Source organism: Clytia hemisphaerica, unplaced genomic scaffold, assembly GCF_902728285.1.
Source record: "Clytia hemisphaerica strain Z4C2 unplaced genomic scaffold, Clytia hemisphaerica genome assembly, whole genome shotgun sequence".
In the NCBI taxonomy this organism is placed as follows: domain Eukaryota; kingdom Metazoa; phylum Cnidaria; class Hydrozoa; order Leptothecata; family Clytiidae; genus Clytia; species Clytia hemisphaerica.
In genome coordinates this window covers 399441-414977 of record NW_027104146.1, presented here as the reverse complement: position 1 = coordinate 414977, position 15537 = coordinate 399441, and the positions used below count along the sequence as shown (strand labels likewise).

Here is a 15537-nt window from a genome sequence, read left to right as displayed (position 1 = left end):
AACATCCGTGCCAATTCAATGTGAAAAATTTTGTAAATTGAAATTGATGAGTAAAGCAAACGATATCACTTTTATTTAAAAAACAAAACCTTTAATAGGTTGAACCAAAAAAAAATGACAACTAAGAATTTTAACTATAACACGCTACAAATAAGTCGATTCACTTACAGTTTCTTCCCAGATTGTTTACTCCCTTGGAAGATGTCTTTAACGTGCCGCCTTTGTTTAGTGGAAGAAGCTCTGTAGCTAGGTAATTTCTTCGGTTCAGTCACGTTGCGTTGACGAATTGCCTCGTTTAGTGAATCGATTCTCCTTCGAACAGCATTCGCCTGAGCCCGGGTGAGCGAGGCAGCGATAATCTTTAGCTCGTCGTCATTCTGATCGATCTCGTGGCGTGCTGAGAAGGAAAAGTGAGATAAGCATTCTTTGGAAAACAAGCATCTGCTAAATTTAGTTGAAGACAAAGCAGTGAAATGGAAAAGGGAGAGCATTTAATGTTTTGCTATAAGTTACGTAACTTCCACCATTATGAAAGCGATATGTAGAGGCAATATCCCCTACAGCAAATCGAGAAATAACTGGACTCAACAAAAGAACAAACCTCTATAGGTTTTCCTCTATTAAAAATAAATCCAAAATGCTCCTTTAAAGATTCTTTAACCTTATTCATGATAGAAAATTTCTGAAAGTTTTCGAGTGGTATATTTTAGAAATATGGTGGCAAAATTCATTAATTACGATTTTCAATTCACAATCTAGCATTTGCGTGTAAACCACGCGTACCGCACAACTTAGGTAGGTAATCAGTGGCTTCAAGTCCTAAATAAGAGATTATATAAGCATATGGGGCTTATAGCTAAAACAGTACACCGCTATTCAAACGTCATAATTATTACTTTCAACATTTGACCGAATTTCACTCCCACAATCCTTTTCATCTTGATTTGTAATGCGTGCAAGTTATTACTTTTGTATTGTCAATAAGTGTAATTGACTTGCAAAAACAATTAATGCAAAGGATGATGGGATTAAAACTCGGACAAACTGTAATTTTGATGCCTATTTTTAAAATCACTGCGGTATGCTATTGGTTGTTTTTTCGCATTTACAGTAGGCATTAGCAAAATGAATAAAAAACATACCTCTGATTTTCTTGGCAATGTTTGTGAAGCCAACGTCGTTCAGCCATTGGATTTCTCGTTCGCTTTTATCTGTCATGGAAAAAGAAGAAGTAGAATGCTTATTAAAGGGATAATCAGATGGTGTGAGATATTTTGCCTGCAGATAGCTTCTAGGATTTTAGGAAAAACCTCTAAATTTTTCGGTGTATTTATTTTCCTAACTCAAGTTATGCCAATTTGAAATCTCGAAAAATGGGACTTTTCAGGGACTTTTCACACTTTTTTCTATTGTTTTCAAGCAAAGGTTCAAAATTTCAAAGTGGTATAACTTGAGTTAGGAAAATAAGTACACCGAAAAATTTAGAAATTTTTCCTAAAATCCTAGAAGCTATTTATAGGCAAAATATCTCAGACCATCTGATTATCCCTTTAAATGATTTCAGTATTTGACAGCGATGAATGATATGTTACTAGCGAGTTTATGTGTGGAGGACGGCAGAGTGACTGTACTAGCGATTCGGAAAAACTTTTTTAGTAAATTTTCAAAATCCGTATAATCCCAGGAAAAAAACAGCCAAAATCAGAAAAAACATTTTCCGTAGGCTTAGGGTAATTTTTGCCATATCTAAAGCTAAATTTAAGTGCAATGCTGATAAGGATATACATGTAAAAGTGTCTCCAGTTTTGAAGTCGACTAGTCCACCAATTTACTTTAGATTTTCGAACATTCGAATTTAAAAACATTCGAATTGGGCTGTTGAAGACCAGAATTGAAAATAAGATGGCGGACTAGTCAGCGATAAAACTGAACGCGCTTCCTATATGCGGGTAGCCCTATCCAGTCAAATAGTTTGAGGTCAGTGGCTCAGGGTGTAATACTTAGCAACGCTTAAATTTTTGCCATATCTTAAGCTAGATATGCTCATTATGCTTATAAAGAAAAAAACGTATGAAATTTAAAACTCTCACCACTAGACATTCCATCTTCAGAATCTGGTGGTATTGAGCCACCAGTACCAGTGGTATTTGAAGTTGCTGAAGAAATGCTTGATGAAGGTGGATGACTCTGCTCAATAGAATGATATTCATCCCAGAAGATACCATATCCTCCACCATCAAACGTATCGTTCCGTTTGATATCCTTCTTAGCCTCATATCCATGGTTGTATGATGTCGTCATCTCTATGGAAACACAGATACATAAATGTCTGGTTAAAATATTGTCAAACACCAGGTAAGTTAGGTTAATCATTGGGCTTTTCCAGGAAAAATTTTTCACCCCCACTGTTGAGGATATCCACTCTTAAAAATATGCTCAACCCCCTGGATATCCTCTCTTATAAGATGCTTACCCCTGGATATCGTATTTTTTTTCTTGAAAAAACACTTTACCCCCTGGATACATATCCGCTCCCTTGTAGATTTTTAACCCCCTGGATATCCGATATCCTCAACAGGGGGGGGGGGCACGGACTATTTCTGGAAAAGCCCATTATGCTTTCCCTTTGGATTTAACCCAAGTAGAAAACAAACATTATTCAAGTATTGCTTGGACCAACATTCATATTCAACTTTCAAGGTAAGGAATTTGGAACATTCATACTGAACTTAATGGAGAATTGATTTTCAGAAGAAAAGGTAAGATAAGTTTCTCGATTGTTTTAACACCAGGTCTGAATCGACGGCAGCTGTAGTAAAGTATTAATATACAAGAGTGAAAAGGTTCTGATTTTGATGCAGTAAAATCTGATTTGGGTAAAAGGTTACTTTGAGTACATTCCTCCTAATGCCTTTCTCTTTCCTTTTTAGCAGAAGATCTATCCTTGTATTGTATCTATGGTTAATGAAAAAGTTTGGTTTAAGCCAATAGGAACTGTCTGAGTTCTAAAAATATTTCGTTTATGGATGAAAGGTGGTTTTCAAAAATTTGACTTTCAAAGTATAAAAAAAGGCAAATCATTTTCACGTCTTTCCAAAGAACGATTAAAATGATTTTAATCCAAAGCACCCAAAAAAAAATTCTATCTCACTGGAACTGTTGTCTCTCAAGGCCCAATCAGCGAATCTTAAATCCATCAACATCTTCTTTCCTGAAGAAGCTCAACAAAATCTCTCCAAAAACAAAGAGTTCAACAAAATATTTATTCAAAGTAGAGCATAACCTATTCATACCGAGTAGTTTCCAAAAGTCTTTGGCTTGAGTTAAACGTCTGTTTTTGAAGGCTAAATTTGTCTCACGTTTTTTATTCATGGCGACTTTTAAAAATAACACTGGAACAGTGAAAGGTCACTCTATATACATCAACACGTTTTTTTCATTAAAATCTAGATTCATAGAACGTCAACCTCCTCTCTCACTCACTTATAAAAAAAAACGAAAAGAAAATCTTGCTTCTCATGTAACCAAACCTACAACGTAAAAATAACAACTTTGTAAAAAAAATGATGATTTTAGTATGAGAATATTGCTTTCGAAATTGTTTTATATCATTTTAAAAACTTGACCTTTCTTCGGATACCAGGAAAGTCTAATCTAATCAGGTTTTGTATGGGCAGATACGGAGTGTACCGTAGTGATTGCAATATAATTAAGTCGTATTACCTCGCATTCTAAGCGACGTCTATGTTCTTAAAATTTCTTATGAAAAGAAATCGATCGAGAGAGAGTATAAGAAGTATTGTTTACAATAACATATCAGATCTGATTTTTTTTTGGTTTTTTGACAAAATCATTTTATAGCAAGTAGATGACCAGCTTTTGTAAAGGAATAATCTCATAGAAACGAGACCGAAATTTTCCTGGATACTGTAGGTTGATACAGTCACTGACCCCCCGCAGCTGGGGGGGGGGGGGGGCAGCTGGGCAAAAGGACCGACGGGTATGTGCGGGTCCTAAGGGTACCTTTTCCAATATGTTTAATATGCACTGTAAGGGTCGGAAAAACTAGAGATGCACTGTAAGGGTAGAAATTTCAGAAAATTCTTGAAAAATCTAGATATTTTGACCAAAAATGCTAGAATTTTGACCATTTTTTGCACGAAAGGGATCGAAAATTTGGGGGGAAATGCACTCTAAGGGTATGATTTTCACTGATTTTTGCTGCACTGCAATTTTAAAAGCCATTTTTTGGCCCGCACATACCGTCAGTCCGCAAACCCAGTGCCCCCAGCCGGGCATTGACCTTTAATACCCTGGACAAAGTTTTTCAACCCCGGCAAAGCAAAATCTTTGATCGGGTTTTTTTCGAAAGTGGTTCCCTAATGGTAACAGACTACTCAATAGCGGTGTAAATGCATCGTGAGCGCTAGATCTACTTTTCTTGTACTTTTGATGATAAGGCGCCGTTAAACGTTAATATTTAACATTGCAATGGCTTCTTTGCGGGTACAACTTTCAAAAAACTCTGATCAAAGATGGCGACTTTGTCCAGGGATATAATAAAGGTTAGTGGACGCAGTCACTAAAGTTCGTCTCAACATTATATGTTAACTTTTTTAACATTTACTCAGCACCCTCGTATGCTGTAATAAAAAGATATACAACGTTGGAAAGATATTTATGAATAATCGAAAAGATTGCGAAAATGAATGACGAAACAAAAATTCTGTAGGTAGAAAATCATAACAACAGTTTTAAAAATATTTGAACCTTTCAGATTTCAAATATATATTTTAGATGAAAAGCAAAAGCCTCGCGAATAAGTTGATCATTTATGGCCGCAGTGCTGTAACCCGTACCACCAGACAGGAGTCTATGTAAGGTTATACTTAATGTAACGAATAGCTTACTTATGTCTTAGAGTCGTTAGTTTGTGTGACGCAACGCACAAAGTTCTGTTGATTTAACAGGTTTGATGGGAGGAAATATTTAAAGCCTTCCCTGTCTTAACATGTCTGGTGTAAACCGAGCTTTAATTAAACACTAAATGTAGCGAGAAATTAGAGCAAATAAGCTCTTAGCAAGACAAACATTCAGGCTATTTTGAAGTGACTTGAGTCCAATAATGACTTTATTAAATGATTCACTGCTGTATTGAAAAAAAGAACGGAGTTAATGTTATTGATTGTAAGATTTTATTGGAATTTTTCAATATACTTTTTGTGAAGTGATAATTTCGGTCTTGTTGTGAAACATCAATACTCCAACTTTCGGCGAGAATTAGGTTTGAAGATTTATCAAAAGACTCGTAATTAATACATAGTTTTTAGAGGGGTCAAGACCCCCCCCCCTTAGGTAAGAGGACCCCCCCCCCTTAAGTGCTAACCCCCCCTCAGGAAATTCATTTAAAACTTCACACCCCCCCTTAGAAAATCAGTATAAATGAAACGATTGTACAAGAGTCATAATTCAAGGAAGATCCCCCTTTATCTAAGAAGACCCCCCCCTTAGGTAAGAAGACCCCCCCCCCTTAACTGGCAACCCCCCCTTAGGAAAGTCAAACTTTTAACACCCCCCTTGCTTTTGGTTCATCAAAACCCAAGACCCAAGACCCCCCCCCCTAAATGTAGGGGGGTAGAAACTATGTAATATCGTTATTAAATGTATAAAATGAGGGTGTTGAACTCGTAATTATTGTTCTAGTCAGTAGTCGTCATTTTGCTGTTGGTTCTTGTCCTTTTGATTATTTCAACTGCCCGTTTTTTTTTGCCTACTATAACGATTATAATATGCAGGGCAAAACGCCAGCGGAAAACCATAAAAGCACGACACCTGTGGGCATCATGTTAGAATGTTCTTTTTCTAACATCACCCGGAACAAGCCTACTTTTCAAATCATAACATTTTTGAGATACCGCCCACCCGCCCGCCTAGGTAACCGGAAAGTTTAAGACTATTGTAAAAAACATAGAACAAATTCTGTTTGGCCCTTAGAGCAAGAATGTTGGAGGATTTAATATCAGAATAGATGACATCCAGTAGTATAGAACGACATTTTAAATCATATGTAGCGTCAAATTACCTTAGGTAATAAGCTCAAATGAGAATACTAGCAAGAACTAACTTTGCTAGTGAAAAAATAGGGGGTCATTTAGACCCAGGATTCCAGGGGGTTGGGAATTTGTTATCTAAAATTCCGGGCTTTTGATGCGGGAAAAAAATCGCCACCTTAACAGAGAGGGAGGGGTAGGGTACGAACTATAACTACTGGAACAAGAGCCCAATATCTGTGAACAAACCTTTTTCTTCGTTTTCTAGAGAGTTCAATAGTCGCAACAAATTCCAATACAGACGTTCCTGCTGAGCAGGTTTCAATTTCATGCCTGCCAAACGAAACAATAAAATAGTTTCCGGTTCCAACAGTAAATACACGCTCGGTCTTCGCTCAAACACAACCTCATCTCCGTTATCCAAGTCTTGTGATTCCCTATGTAAAAGTTTGGCTTCCCTATTGGAATGTTTTGATCCACTATGGGATTGTTTGCTTTCCCCTCGGGATTTTTTTCTTCCCCTATGTGAATATTTTGATCCTTTGTTAGATTCGCTTTTCGTAGTTTTCGTTTCTCTGGGTGATATCTGTGTGTCCTGACAAGTATCGGTTTGTCTTAGTTTGGGATCTTTCCGCAGAGGATTCGTTTCCACAGCTGGAGCATATGTTTGCTTATGGGAAAAATCAGTTTCTATACTTCCTGAGTTCATGTGGTCCGTATTTGAAAACTTCGAATCCACTAAGTTCCGCCTCCGAAAAGGGACATCTGTTTTCTTGACTACACTGTCTGAAAAATTTGTTTCCCGAGGAAAAGTTTTTGTTTGCTTCTTTGGAGAACGCTGTTTTCCCCGATGTGAATCAGGTGGTTCTGTTAAACATCGCCTCCTGAACGGAAATTCTGTCCTTATGTGTGAATCCTTCGAGGTTTTTGGTTGAGGTTTTTCTGCAGAAGAACTTGAAGTTTCCCGAGGTGGAATTTGGTCACCTGCTTGAGGAGTCTGTGATTCATTTAGACATCTTCTTCGAAAGGGAATCGAAGTATCAACTGGTGAAATACTTGATCCCCTAGGCGGTGAATCAATTGATCCCCTAGGCGGTGAATCACTTGATCCCCTAGGCGGTGAATCACTTGATCCCCTAGGCGGTGAATCACTTGATCCCCTAGGCGGTGAACTAGTTGATCCCCTAGGCGAGGAATTACTTGATTCCCTAGTCGGTGAACTCTGATGTATATTGATGCTTGAATTTGTCGCCTCCCTATGAGAAGTCTGTGTGGTCTCTATTGATGGTTCTTCTCTACTTGAAAATTGTGTTTCCCCATGTGGAGTTGATTTATCCACATGGGGAATATGATGGAGTGGTTGTCGACACATTTGCTGGTGATTGATGTTAGGAGATGGCTGCGCAACAGTGAGGGTTGACGATAAACTTTGCATTTACGATCCAATGGTTGAAGATGGTAGGGAAATCAATTATCAACATCTGTTATCCGTGGGGAATCGTTGTTTCCCTCGGATGGTATTTTATTCATTTAACCAATTACCATCAACTTATTCACGTTCAAATTTGTAATTTTATGAAACGTTTTCGCTCAAGTATTCATACATTTACATCCAACCTGTATGAATTATCTTGAATTTTCGTGTCTTTTCATATATTTTTTCTTGCAACTAAAATGATAAAGTTTTGTGGTTTTAATTTTTTTTTAATCATGGTATATAAAATAGTGTCTTTAACAATACGCTTCACAGACATCCCTTCACGTAGAAATAAAGAATTTGTGTACAATCAGATAAGTTAAAACTAAAGACTCTTTTCTGGAGACTCTACTATATACCCACAAGCCACTCAAACACTATTTTTCATTCCTCTATTTAGAGCTGACGTGAAGACCAATGAAGTAATAGCCCGAATGGCTCCTAGATTGGATTTGAAGCAGCTAAATCCTAGCAAAGTTGCGCGGCCTTGAGCGGACCGTGTGGTTTTTATACAAATGACAGATTGAAAGTAAAATTTTCCGCTCGAAAACAAAGAAAACCGCTAAATTAAATACAGTACGTTGCAAAATACTTTTTCCTGCCTTAGAAAGGTTCAAGATTCATTAGTGAAAACCTTCTCATAAAATAACCACTCGTTAATTAATAACTAAAAAACTAAAAAATAGAGCGTAAACCATACTATTACTTACTCATTGAGAAATCAGAAAAATATATTTTAATACTCTTACGTTTATGAGTGACAAATAAGGTAACTTGTCTTATTAGATTATGTTTGTTTATAAGAACAAACTATATAAGGACACAAGGTTTCGATGGCCAAGATGTTAAGAACAAGTTAAGAATACAAAAAGGCTCTAAAACATCCAATTTCTTAGGAAGATGGATCAAAGAAAAATAAGAACATCCAAAGGCTTCAAAAGTTTTTGAAGGCCTTATAAAAAAGTATATGAGAATAGATGTATACTACTTAAGTGATTAGTCACTTTGACGTCGTTCAAAAACATTCGAACGCTCTCTAAAGTTTAATAAGCATCACAAAGAAAGGTCAAAATGAATCATGAGCATAGTATAAAAGGAGTGTATATTTTTGGAAGAATAGTCGCCTCATTACTTCGCCAAGCACATTATTTTAGTAGAATTAATGCTTTTGATATCTTCTTTGCTTGTTGGAAAGATAATACAGAGCAAATTGTTTGATTCAAAATGCCATCTATCTAATCTGAAACTTTACTCCCCAAAAGACAACAAACTTAATCTGACAGAAACACTGACGAAAAACTTGACTACACATTTCTTTCTGAAAACCATCTTTCGAAAACATGTTTGTGTATATAACAAGTATATAAGAACATAGGCTTTGAGGCTAAAAACTTAGGAACATTCTACAAGAACATTTGAAGGATTGCGGACTACAAAGCATGCAATGCTTCAGAAAATCAGACCAAAATACTAAAAAATGCTGAAAATAAGAACAGTATTTTTAGGCCTCTAAAACCCATACAGTTAAGAACACCCAAAGGTTTCAAATTTTTGACGTTCTTATAAAAAATGTGTATTGTAGTTCAATCAAAGGACGTGTTACTATAAACACTTTAGAGTTTATGATGTCTATAATCTTTCTCAGTCTCTCACACTTACTTACAAACAAAGTCAAATCTCGCTTCTCGCGTGTACAGTAAAATGGTGATATTTTAATGATACAGTAGAGTCTCTCTAACTCGAACCTCTATAACTCGAATGTCTCCTTAACTAGAAAATGTTTATGTTCCTTCCAGTTAACAATGCACTAAAAACCTTACTCCATAACTCAAAATTCTTTAACTCGAACAAAATGTGCGGGTTCGAGTTATGGAGAGGTCAAATTATTGTCAGAAAAACCTTGGTAGAGTAAACTTGACATAAATAAGAATTGCTATAGAATACTTTCATATACCTTTGAAAAAATACTCACAAAATTCACCGAGAAAAATGATTTCGAATTTTGTCAAAAAGATTTTTTAACGTTGTATTTATAAACAATTATCCAAGCTATACTTGAAAAAAAAATATGCCAAAAATATGACTTAAAAGTTATCATCTCTATATCTACTTTATACAAGTACAATACACATTGAAAGCAACTGTTTTGATACTATTCAATACATTAATTTGCAAATTACACGTTTTTTTATAAGAACAAACTATATAAGAACATAAGGATTCGATGGTCAAAACGTTAAGAACAAGTTAAGAACATTTGAAGTCTTCATGGACTCTAAAACACCCAATTTCTGAGGAAAATACACAAAAATACTCACAAAATGAAATTAAGAACATTCTAAGAACATTTTTAGGCTTAAGTTGAAGCTCAATAAGATGTTCTTATAAAAAACCGTTTACTGTAAAGAAAAAATTTTTTATCAACCATCATGTTGTTAATTTAGTACAAGGCCTACTGTGCAGAGAAAATTTGGTTTTTATTGACTTAAAAACAATTTCATTACAGTTAGAAATTTACAAAAAGATACATTTTTAAACATCAATGGATACAAATTAATCAAGGAACATAGTGTAATTATTTATTGAAATTTAAAGTTCTTATATCTTTTTCTACTCAAAACATATTTAAGAAAATTGCAAGGAAAACTTGATCTGTTTTTCACAACGTCACAAAATGTCATACACGTTTTTTTTAATTAGAACACCTAAATATTGGCTGAGCCTGGATGTGCTTATTCTTTTAGCAGTTTTCAGCCTAAAATATTCTTAAATGCGTTCAGCCTCAATGTTCTCATAAACTGGGTTCTAATAAGAAAATAAAACGTGTGAGATAAGAACTTTCATGAAAAGAGAATGTCCGTAATTGAGTATTTCTTATATTATCAATTCCATGTCACTGTTACTCTGTATGACATATTTATTACTTATGACAAAACTCGATTTGAATACATACAAGTAAAAACCCTTAAAAATACTAAAAGTCACTTTTCTACTGTAGCAACTCGGCCCTCAAAAATGTAAATGTGAGAAAAGACGTTAAAACTCTATTCGAAAATAATTTCATGCCCTTAAAAATCACTAAAAATCACTAAAATTCTTCTACTATGTAAAACAACAACTCAGCCCACAAAAAATGTAGAGGAGAGATAAAATGTTAAAACTCTATTCGAAAATAATTTCATAGCCTTAAAAATCACTAAAATTCTTCTACTATGTTAAACAACAACTCAACCCACAAAAAAAATTTAAAGGAGAGAAAAACGTTAAAATTCTATTCGAAAAGAATTTCATGCCCTTAAAAATCACTAAATTTCTTCTATGTACTATGTAAAACAACAACTCAGCCCACAAAAATATAAAGGAGAGATAAAACGTGAAAACTCTATTCGAAAATAATTTCATGGCCTTAAAAATTACTAAAAATCACTAAAATTCTTCTACCATGTAAAACAACAACTCAACCCACAAAAAAATGTAGAGGAGAGAAAAAACGTTCCACAGAAATTTGTTGCACTTTAGTTCAATCAGTAAATATTGACATACAGTTTTAGAAGAAAAGCCAGCTTTCAGATAACACAATAATATAAACATATAATATAAACAAACTAAACTCTTGTTATCATTTTACACGTAAGAAACTGAATTCATGGTCTCTACACCAAAATAATGGTATCATGTGATAGCAACACGAAATAAGAAGAAAATGATAATAAAACAGGAGCAAATTTTAAAACATAAACACAAATCCATTTCAATGTCTACCATTTTGTTTTGATGGGAAGAGTGAGGCAAGCAATGCAAGTTATAAAACACTACTGTTTACAAGAAAAAAAAATGATACAATGTAAAGACAAGAGAGAAAGGAGTGCACTTCATGTTAATAAGTACCCCCATTAACGATCTAATCATAAAAAAAATTCGACTCTCCTTTGTAGAGATTTTTAATGCGTTTCAGATTCCTTCATCGAGGTATAGGATTTCAATTTTTTTTGTAAGTGTAAAACACAAAGGGAAATTGTTGTGCAATAAAAAAAAGGTTTTCTGATACCATAAACTTAATATTTCAAAGATGGTTAACCATAATATAAAATACACATTTTATTTTTTATTAGAACCCAGTTTATAAGAACATTGAGGCTGAAATTCGTTGAAAACTTAAGAACATCGTAAGAACATGCCCAGCCTCAGTTTGGAAAAAAATGACAAGAAACTACAATTTTTTCAACCAGTTTTAGCCGAACTTAGGGATGTATTTTCTTAAAATCGAGAGTCAAATATTGTCCAAATTTCACCAATTTGAAGTGCTCTTTATTTTGCATGATATAGTCGATTTAGAGTAGTCTGAATTAAGAACGCATTTAAGAACATTTTAGGCTGAAAACTGCTAAAAAATAAGCATATCCAGGCTCAGTCAAATTTTAGGTGTTATAATAAAAAAAAACGTGTACAAAGAAAGCGTACCTTAAGAGAGATTGAAAGTCTCTACTTATGAAAAAAGTTCTCAGAAAATTAAAATATCTCCACATTAAGATTACTTTAATTAAGCTTGTTATTAAGATCGCTTCATTGTTCATCAGAAAGTGATATAGATCGAGGTGCACTGCAGGGGCTTCTAAACAATAGAACTTTTATATCTAGCCAGCAGTAGCATCAAAATGTATTTTACACTAAATGCCAAGATCGACCCCAAACTGTACTGTAGTACTATGAAAAACGAAAACACAAATGGAATGGATACAATTTTCTGTGTCCATCAGAATCTTTAAACACACTCTACTTAGCTCTGTACTTTCTCAAAGCCAACCGTAGTACAGTGGTAGAGCATCCGGCTACGGTTCGCAAGGTTGTGGGTTCAACCCCCAGCCGGGTCATACCAAAGATTTCCAAAATGGTACTTGATGCCTCTCTGCTTGATGCTCAGCAACTAAGAGAAGGATCAAGGGTAAGTGGAGAAATCCAGGGAGAAAGAGTGGCGCCCTCCCCTACCTTCAGGTAGATAGCTATCGAAAGAGGAGCCTTCGGGTCGCCTCCGACTGTGGTCGCAGACTTACTTACTTACTACTTTACTTTCTCAATACTAGTGTTTTGATCACTCTCGTGACAACATCAGTCTATACTCGCTTACCCGAGACTTGGAAGGACAGAAACATCCCTACGTACTTCTATTCTTGACAAATTCTGCTTCTTTTTCGAAACTTAAATCGCACGTTTTTACAAGTGAGTTACAGTAAAAAATTCATACAACACCGCCAAACAAAGAATCCAAAACATCAGATAGTCACATAGACTAAACAATTTTTGACTAGAAAATAAAAGATGATTTGATTCAATTGAAAGTCTCGTTAAGTTTCATACGATTCGACTCAAGATCTCAAGATTTAGTTTGAGAAATTCAACTAACTTATAAAGTTCTCACATCCAACTATTAGAAAAATATCGCTAAAGTAAATTCACCAATATATCTAAAAATAGAGGAAGGCTTGGAATAATGCCCTACTTTTTTAAATCCGATTTCCCGAGTTAATTTCAATTGAGGTTCAAGAGTGAAATAAGTAAACTTAAGTGCAGTTCGATTGATTCGGTAATCGAATAATTCGATGTTCATCGACAGCTGTATCGTTTCGAAACGAAAAAGCACATCAATCTGCATTTTAAGTTATATTTTAGTTGCACCTGTAAATTGCTTTCATCAAGCTTTAAATTGCAAAATCTTCTTAATCCCCTTTAAGTACATCCTAAACTTTAAATCCTACTTTTTCCAAAAAAGTAGCAGAAAAAAACAAACATTTTAAACACAAAGTTAACCAAAAAGTTATCATAATTAAAAAGTTATCATAATTTCAAAATAATCATATCAATCTATATTCCTCAATTATCAAATACTGTAAATTGCTTTTATCAAACAATGACCCAGCTTAGAGCTTTAGTTAAAATCTTCTTTCCCTGAAAGTCTGGTACATCCCAGATTTTTACATAACTGTTCCCGTTTTCCAGCCACATATTTCATATCAGGACAGTATCTGCCTATTGTTATATTATGCTAATACAAGCAAAAAATTCCTCTTTCTGAACAATCTCCACAACTGTGTCAATCTTATGTGAAAAAGCTTGCGAATTAAAATTCATGAGTAAGCAAACGATATCACTCTTATTTAAAAATAAAACCTTTAAAGTCTGGTAAATCCCAACAAATAACCATAATCAATCTACCAATCCTTTCAATTCTGGGGCTTCTCAACTCAAATACTGTTGAAATACTTTCATCGAACAGAATGAAGGGCACAAGAATCAATCTACCAATTCCTTTAACAGTTTCTCAACTCAAATACTGTAGAAATTCTTTCATCAAACAGAGTGAAGGGAACAAGAATCAATCTACCAATTCCTTTAACAGTTTCTCAACTCAAATACTGTAGAAATTCTTTCATCAAACAGAGTGAAGGGAACAAGAATCAATCTACCAATTCCTTTAACAGCTTCTCAACTCAAATACTGTAGAAATACTTTCATCAAACAGAGTGAAGGCCACAAGAAAACATGACATCATTCTTATGGCACTTCATCTTAGAAAAAAAAACACAAAAATATCAGAAAAAGGTAACATTGTTACAGATTAGAATAAGTAGAGATGCAAGCAAAACAAATACTTTAGAATGATACACTTTTTTATAAGAACAAACTAACATAATGCTTTAGATGGCCAGGCCAATTTTAAGAACATTGATAAGGACACCTGATTCCTCAGGAAAATGCACAAATTACTCAGAAAATGGTGAAAATAAGAATAACATGTTAAGAACATTTTTAGGCTTAAAAACTCAAAAAATTAAGAACGTCCGAAGGCTTCGAAGAATTTTTTATCTAAAAAGACGTGTAGCGTTTCTTGATATTCTGAGCTACAATGGAGAAAAAGAAAGCTACAATGGAGAGTTCCCGCCGATTATCTATCACCAACGCTTATTGGTTTAACGTTAGTGACTCCTTACTGAGCAACACCGTCTTTTGACACTTTCTTGGGTGAGGTTCTTTCAAAATCAGAGACCCACAACAAATCAAGGGCAGACTCAAGGGAAGGGATATTCCTAGCAGAGGAGTATTGGTGAAAAGACTATAAAGTATTCTTACCTCACATTATTTGTGTTTAAGTTCTTCAGCGTTTCCTTGATGTTGTTGTTGTTGTTGTTGATAGCATTTTTTGTTCAGTGAAAGATTTTCTCCAGTTATTGCATTGTATTGAAGGAAGCTAAAAGCAAAATAAGGGGGGGGGTAACAATTTGAGATCAAGAAGTCAGAAAGTTTTATATTCAGATTTTCATCTACATTTTTTTTAATGCTCTTATCTTTTCAAATACTTCTTTCTGAATTTTTTTCACTTTCTCAAATATTTCTCATTTCTAATATAACTTCAAATATTCAGTTTTTTTAATTCTAATAAAAGAAGTCAACTAGAAGCTGATTGATTGACTATATTGAGAGACTTTTCTTGGGCATAAACAGGCCCCTAAACAGCCCTAAAGGCCATACATACGTCGTCACCAGTCATCACCCCTGAATGTATGACAGTAAATATGTATTTTGGTTTAATAAGTATTGAAAATTATCAATATTTTTTGCTGAGTCAGCAGTTTTTCAGCATATTTGCCCACCTTGAAATGAATTATCTCGAGATTTAGACATCCAAAACATTTAATGGGGGTCTAATTTTAACTTAAAAGAGAATTTTCTGGTTTAAAATGTCCCTTTTAACGATTCAAGAGCTTAAAAAAGTGAAAAAAAATTCAAAATTTTCTGAAATGAGACCATTTCAAAAAATGAAAAATTTCTCAAAGAAAATGATTTTGACTTGGTGGAAATGCTTCAAAAGGGTCCGAAAAGGGGTGTTTTTCATTCTTTTGGCATTTCTCGTAATTTTAGACCCTCTGCAGAGCAGAATTTGGCATTTTTGAGTTTCCTCAGACAATCGGCGCCAAAATATTAGGCAAAAGGGGAATTCCCTCAAAACTTTAAAAC

At 34.6% G+C, this 15537-nt stretch overlaps 1 protein-coding gene across 4 annotated transcripts in view; it reads right to left on the bottom strand.

Annotated features, from left to right (window-relative positions):
* Nucleotides 1-15537, bottom strand: part of LOC136813839 (rho GTPase-activating protein 7-like) — a 46353-nt gene that overhangs the window by 19142 nt on the left and 11674 nt on the right. The window contains exons 2-5 of one of the 4 annotated variants that reach the window (XM_067070329.1): nt 14653-14770; nt 2091-2303; nt 1143-1211; nt 169-397 (exon numbers count right to left, since the gene is read on the bottom strand). In XM_067070329.1, the coding sequence (XP_066926430.1) occupies nt 169-397; nt 1143-1211; nt 2091-2301 (509 nt within the window). In that variant the 5' untranslated portion in view covers nt 2302-2303; nt 14653-14770. Of the gene's footprint in view, nt 1-168; nt 398-1142; nt 1212-2090; nt 2304-3151; nt 3225-3293; nt 3508-6299; nt 7716-14652; nt 14771-15537 lie in introns of those variants that run through there. The other 3 variants (XM_067070325.1, XM_067070326.1, XM_067070327.1) reach the window with 3 other exon arrangements.